The 20,429-nt window shown below is 33.3% G+C and overlaps 1 protein-coding gene across 1 annotated transcript in view; it reads right to left on the reverse strand.

The window, feature by feature from the left end:
* Nucleotides 1-407: 407 nt before the first annotated feature.
* The window catches only part of LOC145268299 (uncharacterized), a 149,694-nt gene continuing 129,672 nt past the window's right edge, over nt 408-20,429 (reverse strand). Inside the window, exons 4-5 of the mRNA XM_080123723.1 lie at nt 8,909-9,012; nt 408-1,810 (exon numbers count right to left, since the gene is read on the reverse strand). Of these exons, the coding sequence (XP_079979849.1) occupies nt 1,426-1,810; nt 8,909-9,012 (489 nt within the window). The 3' untranslated portion in view covers nt 408-1,425. The remainder of the gene's footprint in view (nt 1,811-8,908; nt 9,013-20,429) is intronic.

The raw sequence follows: 20,429 nt of genomic DNA on the forward strand, positions 1-20,429 counted from the left end.
TATATGTTATTGAGGAGTGCACAATTTTTGCATGTTGTAGAATATCGATTGCTAAGTGTTATCATGTTGCTATTGTCTTTTTTGTGTTTTTTTTTTTTTTAATTATTTCTTACTGTTTGTAAAGAATAAATAAATTGGGGAGTTGTGTAGAAAAGTACCTTACAGGTGAATCCTCACTCCCATTAACATGTGTATAGATTTTTGTACATGGGAAAAAATATTAAATAAAGACTGTTATTATTATTATCGATATAAATAGAAACGTTTCCATCCAATCTAATTCTTCATATTTTTTTCTTACCTCCCATACATACCACTTTATTGTTATTATTATTATTATTATTATTATTATTATTATTATTATTTGAACTGATACAAATTATGTGAATCCCACCATTGATAGCATGTATTCTTGAAAAACATTTATTACAGAAAGCCACCGTCTTTTCGACGAGAAGCAATAAAAGACATATAGGCTTTTAGAAGCAAACAATGAATACAGTTTAAGTACTCTTGAAATTGGTCAAGGCCGTCAGTGACATGTTGTTATGGTTATGAAAAAGATATGTTTACATCTGCCATTTTTGCCAAGTGTTTATATCAATTGTCAATTGGAAGTGAGTTAACCATTTTCGTCTGTTGATTGTTCCAAAAAAATGTGTTAGAATTTGATATGGATAGAAGGCCCAGTATTAAGTCGAGAAAAAGTAATAGTTGAGGCTCTCGGCTGACACCAAATGGGCATCTGATGCTGTCTTTTTTTTTCCAATTATCATGAGTTACAAGTACATATATAGTGTTTAATTATTCTTTATGTCCTATAAAGTGACCATGTTTTTAGGGGGGATAGAAAAAAAAAAAAGAGCAAAAACAGGTAAGATTATATGGATGTTTATAAAGAGATAGACATTTTTTATAATAAAAATGTGGAATCTACACAACTTTAATATTTTCGCCAACATCATATCCCACCTTCGCACACAAAGCCATCCTATATACCTGCCTCTCCTACATGACAAACTGGATGCGTTATAAAGTCGAGCATAATGTGCGTGACTGGTGGTGGGGTGGGGGCATCATTATTGAATGCTAGAAAAGCATCCCCCTCATAGCATTCGGATTGGTCAAACTGAGGAGCTGATTTCGACAAGAAGTCCTCAGTCCTGGGAGGATTATAAGAGGAGGAGTGTAAAAGTTGCTAAAATGTACAATCTCTCTCTCTCTCTTTTTTTTTTTAAAAGTAAAAAAAAAAAGGTTGTGACATTATCATTCCACATTTTTTTTTTGTTTTGATGTTGCTAAGTGGTATGACTGTCATTATACAGCATTACCACATGAACACAGAATGGTATGTTGGTATTTGCATATCTCACCATTCATTCATTAATAAAGACGTAACATATTTTTCCAAGTAGAAAGAGCAGGCTATCCAGTGACGGCAGGGAATTCCCCTTGCATTGGATCGTCACTTTCTTCATCAATACTTTCTTGGTGCTGCAGTCTGGGTCGCAGCGGATACCGCTGCTCGTTTGAATTCCTCGGTGATACAGGCGGAGATGGAGAAGACACAGGTTCAACAGAGACAGTAGGTACACAGGCATGGCCGATGAACTCGGCATAGTCATTGCTGGGAGCAGAAACCACAACTTGCCGACAGTTCAGAGCAGCTACTGCCTCATCATAAGTTGGTGGTAACTCAAAATCCTGATCTGTAGGTGACGGTTGCCGTACACTGCTTGAAGATGGCGTGTAACTCTGTCCAAGGACCTCATTGTATGAAGGTGGTGCACATTCGACTGAATGATTCGACCTGTGAAATAAGAGACACAGAATAATTGAAAAGAAATACACATGAATAATTGAATATGTTTATGAATAATATTAAAAAAAAAAAAATTATAACTTACATTTAATATTCATTATTTTTGTGAAAATTTGTCTGTAAATATACATATTTGAAAAAAAAATGTAAGTAACCCTTTTTATTTGAAAATAAAAATGTAAATAAACATATTTATTCAAAAATATCTAAATAATCATAATATGTTTAAGAAATACACATGAATAATTGAAAAGAAATACTACAATAAAAATATATACCGTATATTTTATTATAAGGCAACCAGTCAGATAAGACGAGGTACAAAATTAGAGCAAATTTTAATAAATTTATCATATATCGGTTGTATAAGACGACTGCTAAATCACGAAACCATGTTTGTATAACCTAGGTTAGAGATTGCAACACCTGATATCCTATAAAATGTTGGTTTTTAAAGATGATTTTTTAACTTCATATACCAAAATATACAGTATATAACTATAGAGTGAACTCATATATTAGCTATATATACATTAGACTCACACTGACACACTGATTCTCGTTAGATCAAACTTAAGCAACCTTGAGCCCAGTCAGTATCAGATAGGTGACCAATTTGGAAATACCAGATGGGTAACCAACTTGGGTATACCAGGTACCATATATGTAAACACCTTTCTGCAAGAGTTGCAAAAACCTAACGTAGTCATCTCCCCTAATGGGGATGTACATGCAACAGGGGACTGCTTGTGAAGTTCATACTCTCATGGAACTTTATCCTTTGGAGGAAGTTAGTAAATCCTGCATTAGGTTTACTGCCGCAGTTTCATTTTATTTTCATATTAACTATCTCAAGCCATTTTTTGTTTTGAATGCCATTACATGTCATAGGAAATAGGTGATGCTAGCTAATTTGGCGACCCTGCCAAATTACATTCCATTTCTTGTTTGTTCCATTTCATTTTCGCACAATTCTTTTAATAAAAAAATATTGTTTTTAAATATAATAAATGAGAATATTTTTAAACTGATTTTTTGATATTCATTATTTATGTGAAAATGTGTTTGTAAGTAAACATATTTTTTGAACTATTTAAATCAACACGTTCGCTTGCAAAAAAATAATATTATACATAAAAAATTATGTAAATGTATGTGTAAAAAATTCATATTTTCACATTTTATTTTCCATATTTATTTAAAAAAAAAAATTATAACTTACATTTAATATTCATTATTTTTGTGAAAATTTGTCTGTAAATATACATATTTGAAAAAAAAATGTAAGTAACCCTTTTTATTTGAAAATAAAAATGTAAATAGACATATTTATTCAAAAATATCTAAATAAACATATTTATTCAAAAAATATCTAAATAAACATATTTATTCAAAAAATATCTAAATAAACATATTTATTCAAAGAATATCTAAATAAACATATTTATTCCAAAAATATCTAAATAAACATATTTATTCAAAAAATATCTAAATAAACATATTTATTCAAAAAATATCTAAATAAACATATTTATTCAAAAAATATCTAAATAAACATATTTATTAAAAAAATATCTAAATAAACATATTTATTCAAAAAATATCTAAATAAACATATTTATTCAAAAAATATCTAAATAAACATATTTATTCCAAAAAATATCTAAATAAACATATTTATTCAAAAAATATCTAAATAAACATATTTATTCCAAAAATATCTAAATAAACATATTTATTCCAAAAATATCTAAATAAACATATTTATTCAAAAAATATCTAAATAAACATATTTATTCAAAAAATATCTAGATAAACATATTTATTCAAAAAATATCTAAATAAACATATTTATTCCAAAAATATCTAAATAAACATATTTATTCCAAAAATATCTAAATAAACATATTTATTCCAAAAATATCTAAATAAACATATTTATTCCAAAAATATCTAAATAAACATATTTATTCCAAAAATATCTAAATAAATATATTTATTCCAAAAATATCTAAATAAACATATTTATTCCAAAAATATCTAAATAAACATATTTATTCCAAAAATATCTAAATAAACATATTTATTCCAAAAATATCTAAATAAACATATTTATTCAAAAAATATCTAAATAAACATATTTATTCAAAAAATATCTAAATAAATATATTTATTTGCAAAAAACATCGTAAATAAACCTTTAGGTACTTCTACAGAATTGAAACGAGATTTTCAGTAATCGTAAAACTGAATTTCACATGAAAACAATGGTATCTACGTATTCCTCACATTTTTAAGATGATTATATCCAAAACTTACGAAAATTGATAAGGTAGAAAATTATTTCTTAAAGAAAATAAAAAATAGAATTTGATGAAAACGATCGTAAAACACAGGAGAGTTCAACAGGGAGGTAATTTTCCGTTCAAATTAAACAAAGATGCCAGCAATTTTTCACCTACTGACACTATTAAAGTTTTTTTTTTTTTAATAATTCAATAATATTCAGATAATTTCGACTGCATAATTTGGAAGCTACCATTGTAACTTATTAGAATTAACAAAAAAATCAGTTGAAACCATTGTTTTTTTATCTGAAAACTCCATTTATTGACTACAAAATCTCGTCTCAATAGTGTAGAAGCACCAACTTTTTTTATTTAAGAAAAAGATGTAAATAAACTTATTTATTTTTAAAAATTGTAAATAAACCTTTTAGTTGAAAAAAAAAAAGAAGTAAATAAACATATTTGCAAAAAAAAAAAAAAAATTGTAAATAAACATATTTCTTTGAAAAATTGTAAGTTAACCTTTTTATTTGAAAAAAATGTAAATAAACATTTATTTTAAGAAATAGGTAAATAAACATATTTCTTTGAAAAGTATGCAAATAAATATATTTATTTGAAAAAAATTGTAAATAAGCCTTTTTATTTGAAAAAATATATAAATAAACCTTTTTTATTTGAAAAAATATGTAAATAAACATATTTCGAAAAAAAATCAGTTTACGAATATTCTCATTTATTATATTTAAAAAGCAATATTTTTGGTCAAGAAATGTGTACTAATGAAATGAACAAGAAACATGATTAAGCAGGGTTGCCAAATTAACTGACACCAATTATTTGTAATGATGATCAAAATAAAAAAAATGGCTTGAGAAAGTTAATATGCGGGTTTGCCTTTATTTCTATATTTCTATATAGATAGATAACTATATGTACTTCCATCTTATTGCTTCAACGTTAGCTAGTAAAACACATGCCTTTTTCTAGCCCCCTGCCCGGGACGAATAAACCTTTTTATTTGAAAAAAAAAAAAAAAAATGTAAATAAACATTAAAAAAAAAAAGTAGTTTATGAATATTTATATTTATTATATTTAAAAACAATATTTATTTTTAATCAGAAAATTGTGCAGAAATGAAATGAAACAAACAGGAAAACGTGGAACATAATTGGATGGGTCGGCAAATTAACTAACACCATCTACTTCCTATGACATGTGATAATGTTTGAAAGAGGAAATGGGTTGAGAAAGTTAATGCGTAGGTGCGTCGCCATGATTTTCAATTAACTGACCAAGCGATCCATCTATCATGAAAATTTTTTCCTATCATTCTATATGTGGGCTCGCCAACTATAAATTTTTTTTTTGTTGTTGTTTTTTTACATAGGCATCGCCACTTATCAAGGTCAAGAGGTCACTCGAGGACAAGGGTTAAAGAGTGTACAGTTTATAAGTAAATGAGAAATACAACCAGATTTTGTCATGTATATAATCAAACTAGCTGGTTAATGTCTAGAGAGAGTTGAGGACATGTGTTGCATGGACAGAAATGACATGAGAATGCAATGGATGTGTAAAGGAAAACTTGGAAAGAGGTGATAAGGATGGATGTCAGAGAAAGTGGGAAAATTTAAGCCATAGTCAGAAGTAGATTACTTTGGAAATCAGTTTCTGAAAGCCGTCCAACACATGTCCCCGTGTATAAACTTTATGAGAAATCCGATGGTAGTACTAATTTTGTATTATGGTGTTTTACAATAATATTGCTGGGTCAGCATTTTTGTCAGACGTCGACAAACAGTAAAGAAAATTGTAGAAATTAGGAAAAAATAAGAATAAAAATGGTAATATGGGGTTTAAGGCTACGAGCAAGAATCGACAAGAGCTCTTCATTCATTCTCAGGCCTTTGTTAATAATCCAAAGTATTAATTTTTGTTCTTTTAAAATGTTATGAGTAGTGATAGCACGAGTCCAATATTTTTCCCGATTCCAATACAATTACTGATTCTGATTTTTTTTTTATAAATCTTTAAATATTTAACTATAAAAACGTTATTTTGTCATGATTACTGTAAAAACAAATGTTAAATGTGCATATATTTTCTCAAATGTAAAAACACACTTGTGTGGTATGGCGACCTGCAGATTTAGGTTTACCTGGAAGTTTAAATCAATAAATATTTATTATTATATTATTACTACCAGCAGTGGAAGATTTAAATTAAAAAAAAAAGAAAAAGAGGAAAGAAAGAAAGATAATTAAAGGAATCGTTTTTTTTTTTCACCGATTCCAATACCCCAAAAAGTTCTGATTTTTTTCTATTCCCGATTCTGAGTCTTTTTAATCGTCCATACACTAGTTATAAGTAAATGATAGGTAAGGCTGCACTGATAAGAAAATTAACTGTTTACTGATTAATTGGTCGTTGATAATCAGCCGATTTAATAAGTTTTCTAATGCTGATTTATTAGCAAATTTTGTTGTCATAAATGGTACTAATATTAATTTAATAAATGGTACTAATATTAATTTAATTTTATTGTAAACAAAGACAAATTATATTATCTAATTGGAATTCATTATTGAGATGAGTATTATTTTGTATTAATTTATTCATTGCGGACTATTATCCTCATCTTTCTTAGTTGTTGTTCCATGATGTTTCGGCCAACTATTCCTCTGGCCTTTGTCAGGTGGTAACTGCGACGGGATAAGAACTCCAAATCTCCTAACTGCACTCTCAGCAATTACTGCCATCCATAGTTGTTGTCATCTCACCACGTTTTGGCCAAGTAAGCCTCTGGCTGGCTTTGGGTAGGATTGAAACCGCTATGTTCAAACAATTCTCACCTGGAACCGTAGAGATTCAACGTCTCTATCCACTGCGTCACGTTCAGCCAAAAGAAGCAAAAGTTACAGAGAAGAAAAGGAACCATCATGAATATTCAAGGACACACATTCCAGAAACAAGTGGCAGCAATTACTAGCCTTCAGCAAAACACCAAACTACTATAGAATCAATATTGGCAAAGAAGAAAATTTGAGATATTAATGACCACAGGTCACAAGAAATCCATTATCTTAGCAGAAATGATTGTTGTTGATATTCAACCATATTCTGTAATATCTGATATTGGATTTAATAGGCTTATTGCTAAACTTTGTCCAAATTATAGTATTTCATCACTGAAAAAATAATTTCAGATGTATTTACGAAAGTAAAAACAAAAATCCAAACATCTGTTAATGAAATTGCCTGCAGACATTTGAACATAATACTTTTTCTGAGTTTGTCAGGTCATCTACTTTTAGAAAAGTGTAGAGTTGTGCTTAAAGTTGTTCCATTCTCTAGTAGACACATCAGTGCTAGAATAAGTGAAGAACTGCACAATGTTCTGGATGAGTATAAAATCTGTAATAAAGTAAATCCAAACTTTGAGCAGTTAAACATGGAGGCAGCAACTGCAACTACAATAGAAATACAAGAAGCACAATTCTAAACTCCAAAAGAATAAATCCCTTATTCATGAGTGCACAAAAGAACTTGACCATTACGTGGCTTTACAACTATTCGCAAGAGATGATGATCCATTTCAGTGGTGGAAGAAGACACAGGAGACCTTAAGTAAACTGGCTTCCAAATGTTTCAACGCACCACCTTCATCCATGGAGAGTGAGCGGCTCTTTAGTACAGGTGGTAATGTATGTGAACCTATGAGGAACAAGAATGGAGAAACTCTAATGTTCCTACATTACAACTTAAGAGTATTCAACTTTAAATACTCATGAGACTATTATGAGAGCATAGGAGGCAGTCAGCAGATAGAATAGAAGAGGAAGTAGAGCAGCAACAGGTGGGAAGCAGAGGTAACCACTGCAGCTATAGTGGAAACAGAACTTCAGCTTTTCGTTATTCACTTAAGAATCGGAAATTGTACTTTGTAGTTGGTTTGTAATATTTTTTTTCTTATCTAGTTGTTTAGTTACATTCATTTAAGAATTGTAAATTGTACTTTGTATTTTATAATTTCATTTACTAAAGTAAAAAAAAAAGGCAAAAAGCCACAAGAGCAGCCATACACTTAACAAATATCAAGTTAAATTAGCATATACTGTGTTAATGTGTCAAAGCTATCTGATGAGTCACTTGGCAGTGATGAAATGGTTTAAATTTAATAGGAAAAGAATAACCCTTATCCTCGAGGGGCCTTCAGGCCTTGATAAGTGGTGACTCCTATGTAAAAAAAAAAAGAGTAATTAATTGACTGATTACCGATTAATCGGCAAAGTGGCCGATAATCAATTACCTGGTGATTAACTGGTGCATCCCTATAAAGAAGTAAAACCAGATTTTGTCATGTATGTAATTAAACTAGTTGGTCAGTGAGGGTTGAGGACATGCATTGCATGGAGAGAAATGACATGAGAATTATATGATGCATGTATAATGTGAATCTTAAAAACATGCTTAGATCTGGTGACCACAGAGGAAGATTAAATCTGGCCAGTATAGGGTATGCAGAACAGGAGGCTCTGATAGTATGGTCACATTGAAATAAAGGGTGAAAGTTCTTGGGTTAATAGATGTAGAATATTTGAGGGCGCATGAACAATTGGCCGGAGAAGACCTAGTCAGAAGCAGATTAGTTTAGAAATCAATTTCTAAGAGCTGTCCAATAACACAAGAAGGATACAATGGATGCACACTGTGAGTCTTTATTCAACTAATATACATCAGAAGAAAAAGTAAACTTTGAATATTAAACAGATAAAATGAAATGAAATGACTTACCTCCAAGATGTATCAGGACTCATATCTACGGCATCCATAATAACAGTCACTGCACCAATTCCATCTTCTCTGTTGAAAAGCATAGCAGTAATAGCATCTCGACACTGGAATGAGACCATTAAGTCCTTTGAAATATCAAATTGAGCAAATGGGTCTCTCTAAACGACCCTGTCTAAAATATCAAATTAGACAATCCTGCAAGGAACTGCACATGGGGGAAGGGCAATGTGTATACACAGAAGCCTAAAAAGAAAATGGCCTCTAAGTTCTCAGAATGTGCCTAAGAAGTCTTGTGAATGCTGTTTGAACTTGTTATGAAGCTGACTGATTCAATGGTTTGACAAACATCGGTTAATAGCTAATTCTTGTAGGTGTGAAATCTATAACTTACTATGTGAATTTAACTGTTATTCGCAGTCAATCGATGGTTGGAGGTAAAAATGTTCAAAATATTTTTTTTTGTATTGAAGCAAACTTTCCTTGTGAACAATTATCTTTATAATTTTATGTGGAGTAAGGATTTCTTCCAGTTTCAGTTTTTTTTTACATAAACAGCCATTTTTTTTTCTAGACTGCTGTGTCTGCACATTACCGAAGGAAGGAAGGAAGGAAGGAAAGAAGGAAGGAAGGGGGAAGACAGACAGAGATAAAATATCTGAGAGAGGACAAGGCTTTTGGTGACTAGCATACTTAGTTAAGGCAGAAAATTGGGAGGGCTGAAGAGAGCTTATTGCCAGATCATCTTTGGTGTCACAATGGTAATTCAGACCATGTTACTGATGAGAGAGAGAGAGAGAGAGAGAGAGAGAGAGAGAGAGAGAGAGAGAGAGAGAGAGAGAAACGTATCAATTTTTATTGACAACTTGCTAGAACAATGAAAGATAAAGGAAGGGCTGGAGAAAACCGGTTGCCAGGTCATGTGTGGTGCTTCAATGGTCACTCAAACTATTTATGAAACAGATGCGAGAGAGATGAGAGAAAAGGAAAATCAATATCAAATGAAAGTATGATAAAGTCTAAACATACAAATATGAAGATTTCAAAAATTAAAAAGTTTTATGATTAAAATATCAGCTGATTATACAATATTTTATTTGCCTTTTGGTTTTTTATTGTTGTTGTTGTTGTTGTTGTTGTTGTTGTTGATGATGATGATGATGATGATGATGATGATGATGATGATGATGATGATGATGATGATGATGATGATGATGATCCATTAACTTCACAGTGCTATGATGTTTTATACCAGTTCTTTTCCTTCAAGAGCGCACTCTTACACTCTTACACCAATGCTTGTGAGGGCAGTCAAAGAGTCAATTAAATGGAAAGCACCTTGCGCAGAATGTTTGCTGAGCCAAGCAGAGCTGACTTCTGGAGTACAGTGATGTTGTATGTGATTCTTAAAGAGTTCAGCTGTTTCATAAGATCATCAGGAACTGAGCCAAGCGCACCTATGATCATTGGCACGATGGTAGTTTTCTTATTCCACAATCTAGCAATCTCCAACCTCAGTTTCTGATAGTTCTGTAGTTTATCATTCTTTTACCTGTTAAGTTGATGTCGTTTGGGCAAGCCACATCAATAATTGGCATTCATTGGTCTTTTTGTTCAAAACTACAATGTTCAGTTTCTTGCGAGTTATCTGTCGGTCAGACTGAATCATGAAATCCCAGAGAATCTTAACGTCCTCACTTTCCACTACCCATCCCTGATGATGTTGGTACCATTTGTCCGTCACTTGGATTCCAAACTTTTGGCACAAACTCCAGTGCAGATTTGTACGAATTTTGTCATGGCGATGTTTGTACATGTTTGTGCAAGTATAGAACACACACTAACAATGTATGACACTTTTTCAAGAGATATACCACACAACCTACACTTATCAGACCAATCCTTCCCAAAGATGTTTTTATTGATCGCATTTGTATTTAGTGCCTGTTCCTGATCAGCAAACATAAGATTTTCTGTTTCTCTTTTCAAGTCACTTTTAGACAGAAAATTTTACATGTCCTGACATTTTTTTGCTTTAGTATCTCGCTCAAACTGACCATGAAGTTTCATTCTTACCAACTCAGTCAACTTTTCTACTTCAATTCTTTCCTTGCACTTCTACTTATCTTCCAATGAATCTTTATCTAGCTCTTCCTCTTTCACCATTGCCGCAAGTAACACTTCATGACTTTTAGCCAAGTAGTGGTGAACACTTCTAAGCTCTCCTCCATATATTTCTCAATACCAATCAGCTCTCTTCTTTATTTCTTCCTTGAGATATACAGCCTGAGCACATTAGAATTTGGGTGAAGTGCTTGATACATGACCAACAGTTTCCGCGTGTTTCTATCCAGCTTTTTCATTTCTTCCAGTGTCCTATAAAAGCAATACTGTATCAAATTACAGCAACCGCCCATGAATTGATGGTTGAGAACAAGTTCCTACCATTCAGTGTAGATTTCAGGATCAATTTGAGTCTCCTCATATACATCTCTTTCGTCTTCTCTTTTATTTCATTACTAAGTATTGAATCAAGTTCAAGCACTCCCAGATACTTTTAACCTTCTGCATCAAGCTCTCCTAATCTTTTACCATTTCATGGTTCCTCTCTTCCTTCATTTAAGACTGCACATTTGGAAATTCCAAACTTTATATTTATAGCTTCACTCCACTGCCGTACAATTTGAACCAAAGAGTCAATTTCCTTTCCTGTTGTGCCAAACAATTTCAGATCGTTCATAAATAACATGTGGCTGATCTTCCGTCCATTCTTCTCCAGTTGGTATTCCATCTTTGTCTCTCTTAGTACATGGTATGAGTGCTATTGCAAATAGAAGTGATGAAAAGGAATCTCCTTGGAAGATACCGCATCTGATATTGACTGTCCCTAACAGACTCCCATCTGAAAAAAGGTTGGTTTCCCCCACTGCTTATACTTTCCCCTATGAACGTAATTATATTTTCCGCCAACCCTACGATTTTCAACGTCCTGACTACCCACGAATGCAGAACCATATCATAAGCTTTATCCAAGCTACATTGAAGTTTGTTTTTCTCATTTTGCAGTTCTTTAAAATACATTTATCAATTGATAGTTGGTCTTTTGTTCCTAAACATCTTTTCCACCCGCCTTTTTGTTCAACTGGTAGTGAATCATTTACTTCAAAATGGTCATATACTTTTGAACTGATTATCCCTGTCTATGTTTTCGAAAGCAAATTCAAGCAAGCAATTAGTCTATAATTTTCAATATCTGGCCCTTTAGCAAGATCTTTCATTATTAAAACAATGTTTCTCACTACAAGCCATCTTGGTATCTGGCACAATCTGACAAAATCATCCAGAGAAACAGCAAGCGTCTCATGGATTTCTGTGAAAGATCACAATTAGTACCGATGAATTCCATCAGGTCTGAGTCCTTTTCACTTGGGCATGAACTTCATTTGTTTTCTCAAATCTATACCAAGGACAGAAACAGGGATTCCTCAACAAGTATATCATATGTGATGGATTTGTTTATATTTATTTATGTATAAATATGTTTAAATGTGTGCATTAGCGTCATGGTTATGGTCATTGATGATACTTGGCGTTTGTAACGGTTTCACCGTTTGAATTCATACCAAAGACAGAAACAGCGATTCCTCAACAAATAGATTGTATGCGATAGATTTGTTTATATTTATTTACGTGATTGTCAAGGATACTTGGTGTCTGTATCGGTTTTGGGTAGAAAGAGCTCTTAGTCTTGGCCGACAAACTTTCTAGAGCTTATGTCTCAATAAAAAATACTCGTTGGTTACAACCATAAACACGACCTCTGTGGTAAGGAAATACTGGTTTGACATCTGGTGAGACTAACCACGTTCTACGGGCAAGTGAAGTGCTCATTAGCCTTGATTGGTAGTCATCTAGAGATGGTGTCTCGATAAAAATACTGATGAAGGAACCTCCACAAATACAACTCATCCTTATGATGAATACAAATATAAATGAATTGAATCTGGGGAGGACTACACCTTTAGTGCAGGACCTAGGGTCAAGTTCAAATGGGCAGCACTTCTGTCAAAGAAAGACAATTATTACACTGGTAGGAAATTGACAGAGAGTTCTGTTGGTTTGAAAAGAAAGTGGAACAAGGAAAAGCACAAGTTTGCAGTGGAATGTAAACTGAGAGCAGAATTGGATGGTCAAACAAGAGGAATAGGAAAGATGACACTGAGGTACTCGGAAGAAGGAGGTATGTTTGAAATGGTGGAAAATAAGCTGATGAATCAGATAAGAACAATGCTTAAAAAAGGATGGCTTATGCCAGTTGAAATAGAATTGATCAAGAGGAGGATAGTAAACAGCCAATTGCACAGTGCATCAGCCAGTGGCATTGACTATGCTGAAATCTTGCTCAAATCTGATTCTGTTAATACACTTCCAGAGATGGCTTCAATTTCAGGTTATTGAAAGAGAAGTCTTTCTATATTGAGGAAATTTTTTTATTTTTGTTCCAATCCAGAGTGCCCATGATGTGAGAAAAATTTTTACTCACATCAAAAACTGACCTTGTGTCTACTGCTGCCCTTGTGGGGAGATAAGTAAATAAAAAGACAAAAATGAAAGAGCGAAAGTGTAGAATTGTTAACAGTCAAGAAATCATAAACAAATAAAAAACAACAAAAAATGCCCTACACACAATGCAGTAAAATTTAATTATCTACTGACCTGTATACTTTCAATATGCTGAAATTGTTTTTAATTTTTTTTATTAAAAATCTTTCAAGGTATCTTAATTAACGGTTGCTTGTTACTAACTGTTGGATACTTCATTCCTGACATCATGAACCAAATCTTCTGGTGCAGATTGCAAACTCACATGACTTATTTTTTGGCATTCCTTCTAATCCAGGGCAAGTTGGTTGATTGATGCCCAACTGCTGAAAAATATTAAATCAAAAACATTTTCTCTCCACCTTCTTAGCTTTTCTATGCCTCTTTTGCCTTGCTGATTATTTGACATGGCCCAAAAGTTTAAGGGTTTTACTTTTGATTTTATCAAATAGAGGGGGTAGGAAAGTAGTTTGACGGAGGGTGGATATTTTTTTTTTTTTTTTTTCCGATCAGGCGATGTCCTGTAATGAAATGCAATACATGATTTTGAAACATCTCAATGCGATTGGCTAGTTGTTTAATCCATGTGATACAATCAAGGCCATATAAAACTACTGGGAGGACATAAATTAAATAAACTTTTACTTTAACAGTTATCGGCACTTTTTTAAATTTTATTTTAGAATAGTACTGTGTTTTTGGAAAGCCACACAACCCAGCACGATTGTGTGTTTCAATGTTGTTCGGTGATCACTGGAGAAAGTCAGTTGAGTTGGAAGCCATGTTTAGTTTCAGAACAGTTTCCTATGGTTAGTTGTTCTATACAAGTCCTGGATATGATTAGTTCTCAGTAGACAGTTGTTTTGTTCAGGTTCCTGACTTTATAATTTCTGTAGCCACAGAGCAAAAGCTTCTTCCCGTGTTGACACGAAGAAAACACATATGCAAGGTTGCTAAAGAAAAAGGTTTAATTTTTATGGAGCAATTCTCGTTTCTAATTGGTTGGTAGCAGGACGTGAATTATTTTGATTCGTCAGTTCCTAGAAGCATCATTTATGAATAGAATCTCCCAACGGTGAGGGATCATACCCCATTATGAATCAAAAATATTGCAACAGCACTAAATAAGTGAATTGGGTGACTTGTTTGATCCTGAAAATATGTTAAACTATGACTACCACTACCCCTAATTTCAGGGGTGGAGATATGACTGGTTATAGCAAAAAGGTTTACTTTTCAGTGTTCAAAATGAAAATGCTTAAGCTCATGTCAGTCTGCACATACATTCAACTGAATTAATAAGCAAATAAAAAAATTTTAAGCCAATCAAATGTATTTATCTGAATTTACAAAAAATTGCTGTTTTCAATCCACTCTGAATTGCACGAGCCTTTTGTAGTCTCACACAAAAACACACGTTCACATTTCAAGCTATATTACTTGTCATATACATACGCGCACACAAACATACACGCCCACGTCCACACGCGTACATATATTCACGTTCGCGTACATACACTCACATTCACGTGTATACACACACACACACGCGCGCACACGTACGCACATACACGCACACATGGACAACGTCACTTCCCCTTTCAAAGGAAATCCACACATGCGCAAAAGACCACCGGAAACACCTATAAAAGAAAGAGCAATAAGCAGCTTCTTCCTTTTGCATCTCGCCTTCCAAGGTGAGTGGTCGGCGCACCAGCCACCGCTGTTTCGGCAGGCGCATGCACGCGCGTACCTCACGCCACTTGCTACTATGTGGGACAAAAAGCTAACAGACCGTATGTACACTTTATACGTTTTCTCTCTCCATGAACTGGATTGACATTCTCACTCTATCTCCCTTTCGGTTTTGGTCCATCAACACAGACATGTGCGCGCCTCTCTACTGAGCTTAACCCTCTCTTTCTACAGGCCGGCTGCCAACAGAAAATAAACGACATGTTCATTTTATTCCAGCATTTGAGTTCTTTGTTTCCTTCATTCAGTTCGTTTCATTATTTTTTCTTGTAGCAAGTTAGGGTTTATATATCCTAGTCTTCTACAGAATGCATAAAAAGTCAGATTTTTCTTCAATAAGCAGTTGAGCTAGTTCATGGATCAGCATTGCCTCCGTGCCCCTCTGTTGGGCCTTAAGCCTGTTGCTATGTCTCAACTCACGCATACAGTCACAACATACACACGTAAACATTAACGAACACAAAAACACACAATATTTAACTCTTTCATTATCATCTATTATAAACTTACTTGTTGAAATATTCCCTACCTTTCTCATTGAACATTCTTTCTGATATGAAAACTATAGAATGGAAAGGGAACAAAAAAAACTAACAAAAAACAAAACTGGCAGTGTCAAACCGTCCTCTTGTCGATACAACGCATGAAAGTATTTTATCCTTTCTTTCCTTAACTTGCAACAAATCCTCGTGTATTCGATATTATCTTCCACCGTTTGCTCTCATTCTAAACTTTCCAAGAAAAAAACTTCACTTAACCCCATGCTTAAGAATGCGTCCCATTTAACAGTTACCAATTGTGTACATATGCAAATTAATGGCATACATTCACCAATGAGCAACCTACAAAATTATCCTTGTTTTTCCTTTTCTACTTTTTCTTGTGGCATTTTACAGGCTAAGCAAAAACGAGGTTGTTGGCAAGAGGTTTTGTTTTCTTTTTTTTTACGTAGGAATCACCACCTATCAAGGCCCAAAGCCACTCAAGGATAAGGGTTAATGGTACCTATACATTAGTCAATGGGATTACTGTGTCGTAAACATTAGTGGAAATTTTGTAAATTGGATTACTTAGGGGTATGGTTCATCAAGAACTTTTTCATGTTGGATTTCAAGACAATCAGATTGTAGTCAACTGGAAAGCAGGCAAACTGAAGAGAGTTCCACAGATGTACAGTTCTAAGAAAGAAGCTTTGTTCATGGAATCTACGTTTAGGTTTCGGCACAGATAAAGAGTGGGTGAAATTATTGATAGTAGTTTTAGCTAAACGAGTACTTTTCGTGAAAGTTTGGTGAGGTGGGGACCATAGATTGGAGCTCAGACAAGCACTTGCCATGAAAATAATGATAAAGCAGAGACAGGCTTGCAACGTCTCTTCTGTGGGAAAGAGGTTGCAGGGAAGAGAAAAGGGCATCTCCCACTAAGCTACGAAAAATTGAGCGGAAAAGTTTTGATTAGAATTTTTTTTTTACAAAGAAAGCACTACTTATTAAAGCCCAGAGGCCACTCGAGGATAAGGATTAAAGAGTGTACAGTGGTCAATGGGACAATATCATAATAATTGTTAGAAGTGTAAATTTGGTAAAGGGGAACGGCTCATCAAGAACTTGTTTACATTGGACTTGAAGATGGCCATATTGTAGTCAGCCAGAAAGCAGGTAAACGGGAGAGAGTTCCACCCTTGTAATGTATGGCCTTTAATTATTGTTATTAACTTCTTTGATATCTCAGCTAAATATTCCTTGTTTTACAAGGACTAAAAATTTTCACAAACGTTCTGTTTTTTTTTTTTCTATTGCTGTAAATTTCCACCTTAAACATGTCTAAAATATCTCTGATGCTTTTAAACCCATTATTTTTCCTTGTGTTTATTGTATAATGTCTCTTGTTTTTTCACATCTAATCATAAACCTAAAATCATTTTTCAGAAACTGAGTCATCCTCAAAATATGTTACCTAAATTGGAATTCCTAAAGGAAACCATCCAAAACTAGTGACCTGGTCCTTGCCCCAAAAAAAGGAATCCCAAAATGGCAACTTAAACTAAAAGTTTGCAGTAAGATAAGCTTTTTGAATTTAGGAAAACTTGTCCCTGGAAAACTTGTCCCCGGAAAACTCGTACCCGAAAAACTCATTCCTTTTTGCTAGGTAGGAAAACTGGTCCCTTATTGAATAAATATTGATTGAAAACACATTTTATGACCATTCTTGAAGGAGATATTGTTTTTAAAAGAGACTATACCCCCATAATATTTAAAAAAAATATTTTTACTTGTTTACTGTTGTTTAAAAAAAATAAAATAAAATCTATTTTCTAAGTATCCGTTTTCTACCTACTGGCTAAGTTGTTAGTGGTTTAACTAATCGATTTTATCTTTTTAAAAACAACAGTAAACAAGTAAAAATATTTTTTTTAAATATTGTGGGAGGGCATAATCTCTTTTAAAAACAATATCTCCTCCAAGAACGGTCATAAAATGTGTTTTCAATCGCTATTTATTCAATAAGGGACCAGTTTTCCAGGTATGAGTTTTCCAGGCATGAGCTATTTATTAATTTTTTTTCTTTGTGTGTAAAGACCGCTTTGAACTAAATAAGATTTAGAAAAAAATTTAAAATAAATAAAATTAAAGAAACAGTTTCAACATGTTAGAAGTATACAAGTCGGTAGATAACTGAATTCTACTGTGTTTGGTTTTATTGTTGTTGTTTTTAAATTTCCTGATTGTTAATCAATCTGCATTTTTACCAAATGAGTAAATACTTATTTTTAAAATATGAGGGTGGGCTTAGTCCCTATTTAAAACTATAGAGGTCAAAGCAAGACAAAATACTTACTAAAATCGATTTTATAAAGTTCAATTTTTTTATAAATAAATATTTATTTTAGCATTAATCCTCTTCAAAACTAGAGGTGGGACCCCCCCCCAAAAAAAAGAACTTTATATAGATGTATAAATAAATAATAAAGTCGACTTTATTTCCTTGAAAATAGAATAAATACTTATTTTAAATTATAAGCAAATAATTGAAACTAAAGAGAAGGGAGACAACCCTTCTTGAAAAATCTTAATTTTCCATTACCAAATTGTTCTTACTTTGTGCCAATTCTTTTTATATTCATTCATTTTTGCCATTTTTACCGATGCCATCTTCATGTGTACCAGTTTGCAAAAGCACTAACAATTTTCCCTTCTTATTTTTATCGTGCCATTTTTACTTAAATTCGACTAATTTATAGGATGTGATGAAAACAATTTAAATATGTTACTGTGACCTATTAAAATGTGTTGTTATTATTATTTATTTTTTTATGTGAAACTTGGTAATGATGATACATTTGTTTATTTGGTTCTCTCCCACTGCAAGAACTATGACATCAGGATCAGAAAATGGGATTGAAAAGTCAACGCTCCCTAGGAGGGGCACTCTGACCTGCAAAAAGTGCCTAGACAGCCCTGTCGGCATTCTCCAATAAGGACCCCTCAGCCGATTAGCAATAAATCAACGCCTTCTCAAAGAGAAAGGAAAAGCCTGGAAGAATGGATATCCTAGAACAGCACAGAACCAGTATCACACCATGATTAACAGAGACCATTACAGAAATGGTCTAGTCTCTGTTGATTTTAGGGGCCCAAGGACAAAAGTCCCCAGCTGATGATACAGTAAAAATTGCACAAGAAAACAAAAATGGCAGAAGTGGATAAAGAAGAAAAATGATACAAATGAAAAAAATATAGATGAAACCATCACAGTTTATCAAAATCATGGATACAATACAAACAAAATTAAAAATGGCAACAGAAAGAATGGCACAGCAAAAAAAAAAAAAAAAGTTAAAAGTGTTGAAATTAACCAAAGTCAATCCAACGATGACGATGACTTGCTAAAATGTTGGCGGAAAAAATCGACCCCTCCTTGTACAAAATGGCCGAATTTAGGGTGAAAGAATAAATGTTTTTAGCCAATTTTTTGATATTTGCCGTCCGAGACATCGAGCTTCAAAATGATACTGATCTTGTCAGGATCCGTTGCCTCTGTTGAAAGTTTTTGTAAGACATACAAACATGCATACATACATTTAAACAGACAGGGGAGATTTATATTATAAACTAGCTTGGGTGCCCAGTATTGCTCGGGTGTTTCGAGGTGTATGTTGAGCAAAAATAAAAAAGTGGTAGTAGGCAGGCAGGCAGGCTTGAACCTGCACCGCGAAGGAGGAAAAGAACAAGAAAAAAAAAAGTGACGTCTTTGCTGTTGTGGTCATTGCCAAACTGGAAGTGGCGTAGGTTTAAATTAAGACTAGTCAATCGAAAAGAGGAGATGACATTCGAAAATATTGGCGAAAAAAGCAACCCCTTCCTGTAGAAAAGTACCCAGTTGAGGGTGAAGGAATTAATGTTTTTGGCCAAAATTTTCATATCTGTCATCTGAAGGGTCAAGCTTCAAAACAATATGGATCTCACGAAAATCCGTCACCTCCGGCAAAAGTTTTAGGCAGACATACAAACATACATACATTTAAACAGACAGGTGAGATTTATATACTAGATAATATGATTAAAGATAGTCCTAAAGGTAATATAAAAACGAATGTTATTGTTGAATGTACAGTGGTGCTAAATGTGTAAGGTATCAGTCCTAGTATATTAAAATTAATAACAGCAATAAAAACTTAGAAATTTTTATAAGGTCTGGCCAAGAAAATCAGTTTTGGAGGGACATCACCAGCCAACCAAAGAAAAGGAGCTCAAGAAGGCTTCCTACCTTCAACAAACCATCCTGACCAAATTTCCGTATGGCAAGGAGAAAGGACTCAATGACTCATGCACCTAGCATTTCATCATTCGTATACATCTATACACATGCTAACAAGAACAAAGATAAATGCACATACATACACAATGCCACGCTGCCCAGTACACTGTAGCAGTTGAAACTTGCTACAATAGCAGGCAGGAGCAAAATCTGGTGGCTTGAGATTTAAATCATCTGTTTCCCTGCCTTGTCCAATCACAAACCCAGCTCTCAATCATGTGACTGAGTAGATAAAAGGTGAAATCAACAACTCTTCCTCCTCTTTCCTCCCTGCTCTGCCTTTGGCCTCAGGCTAATGGAGTACAAGAAGCCGAATATGGTTATCTTCAAACACCCACTTATTTCCACA

Source organism: Euprymna scolopes, chromosome 43 (genome assembly GCF_053919585.1).
Source record: "Euprymna scolopes isolate OS-2025 chromosome 43, ASM5391958v1, whole genome shotgun sequence".
Classification (NCBI taxonomy): domain Eukaryota; kingdom Metazoa; phylum Mollusca; class Cephalopoda; order Sepiida; family Sepiolidae; genus Euprymna; species Euprymna scolopes.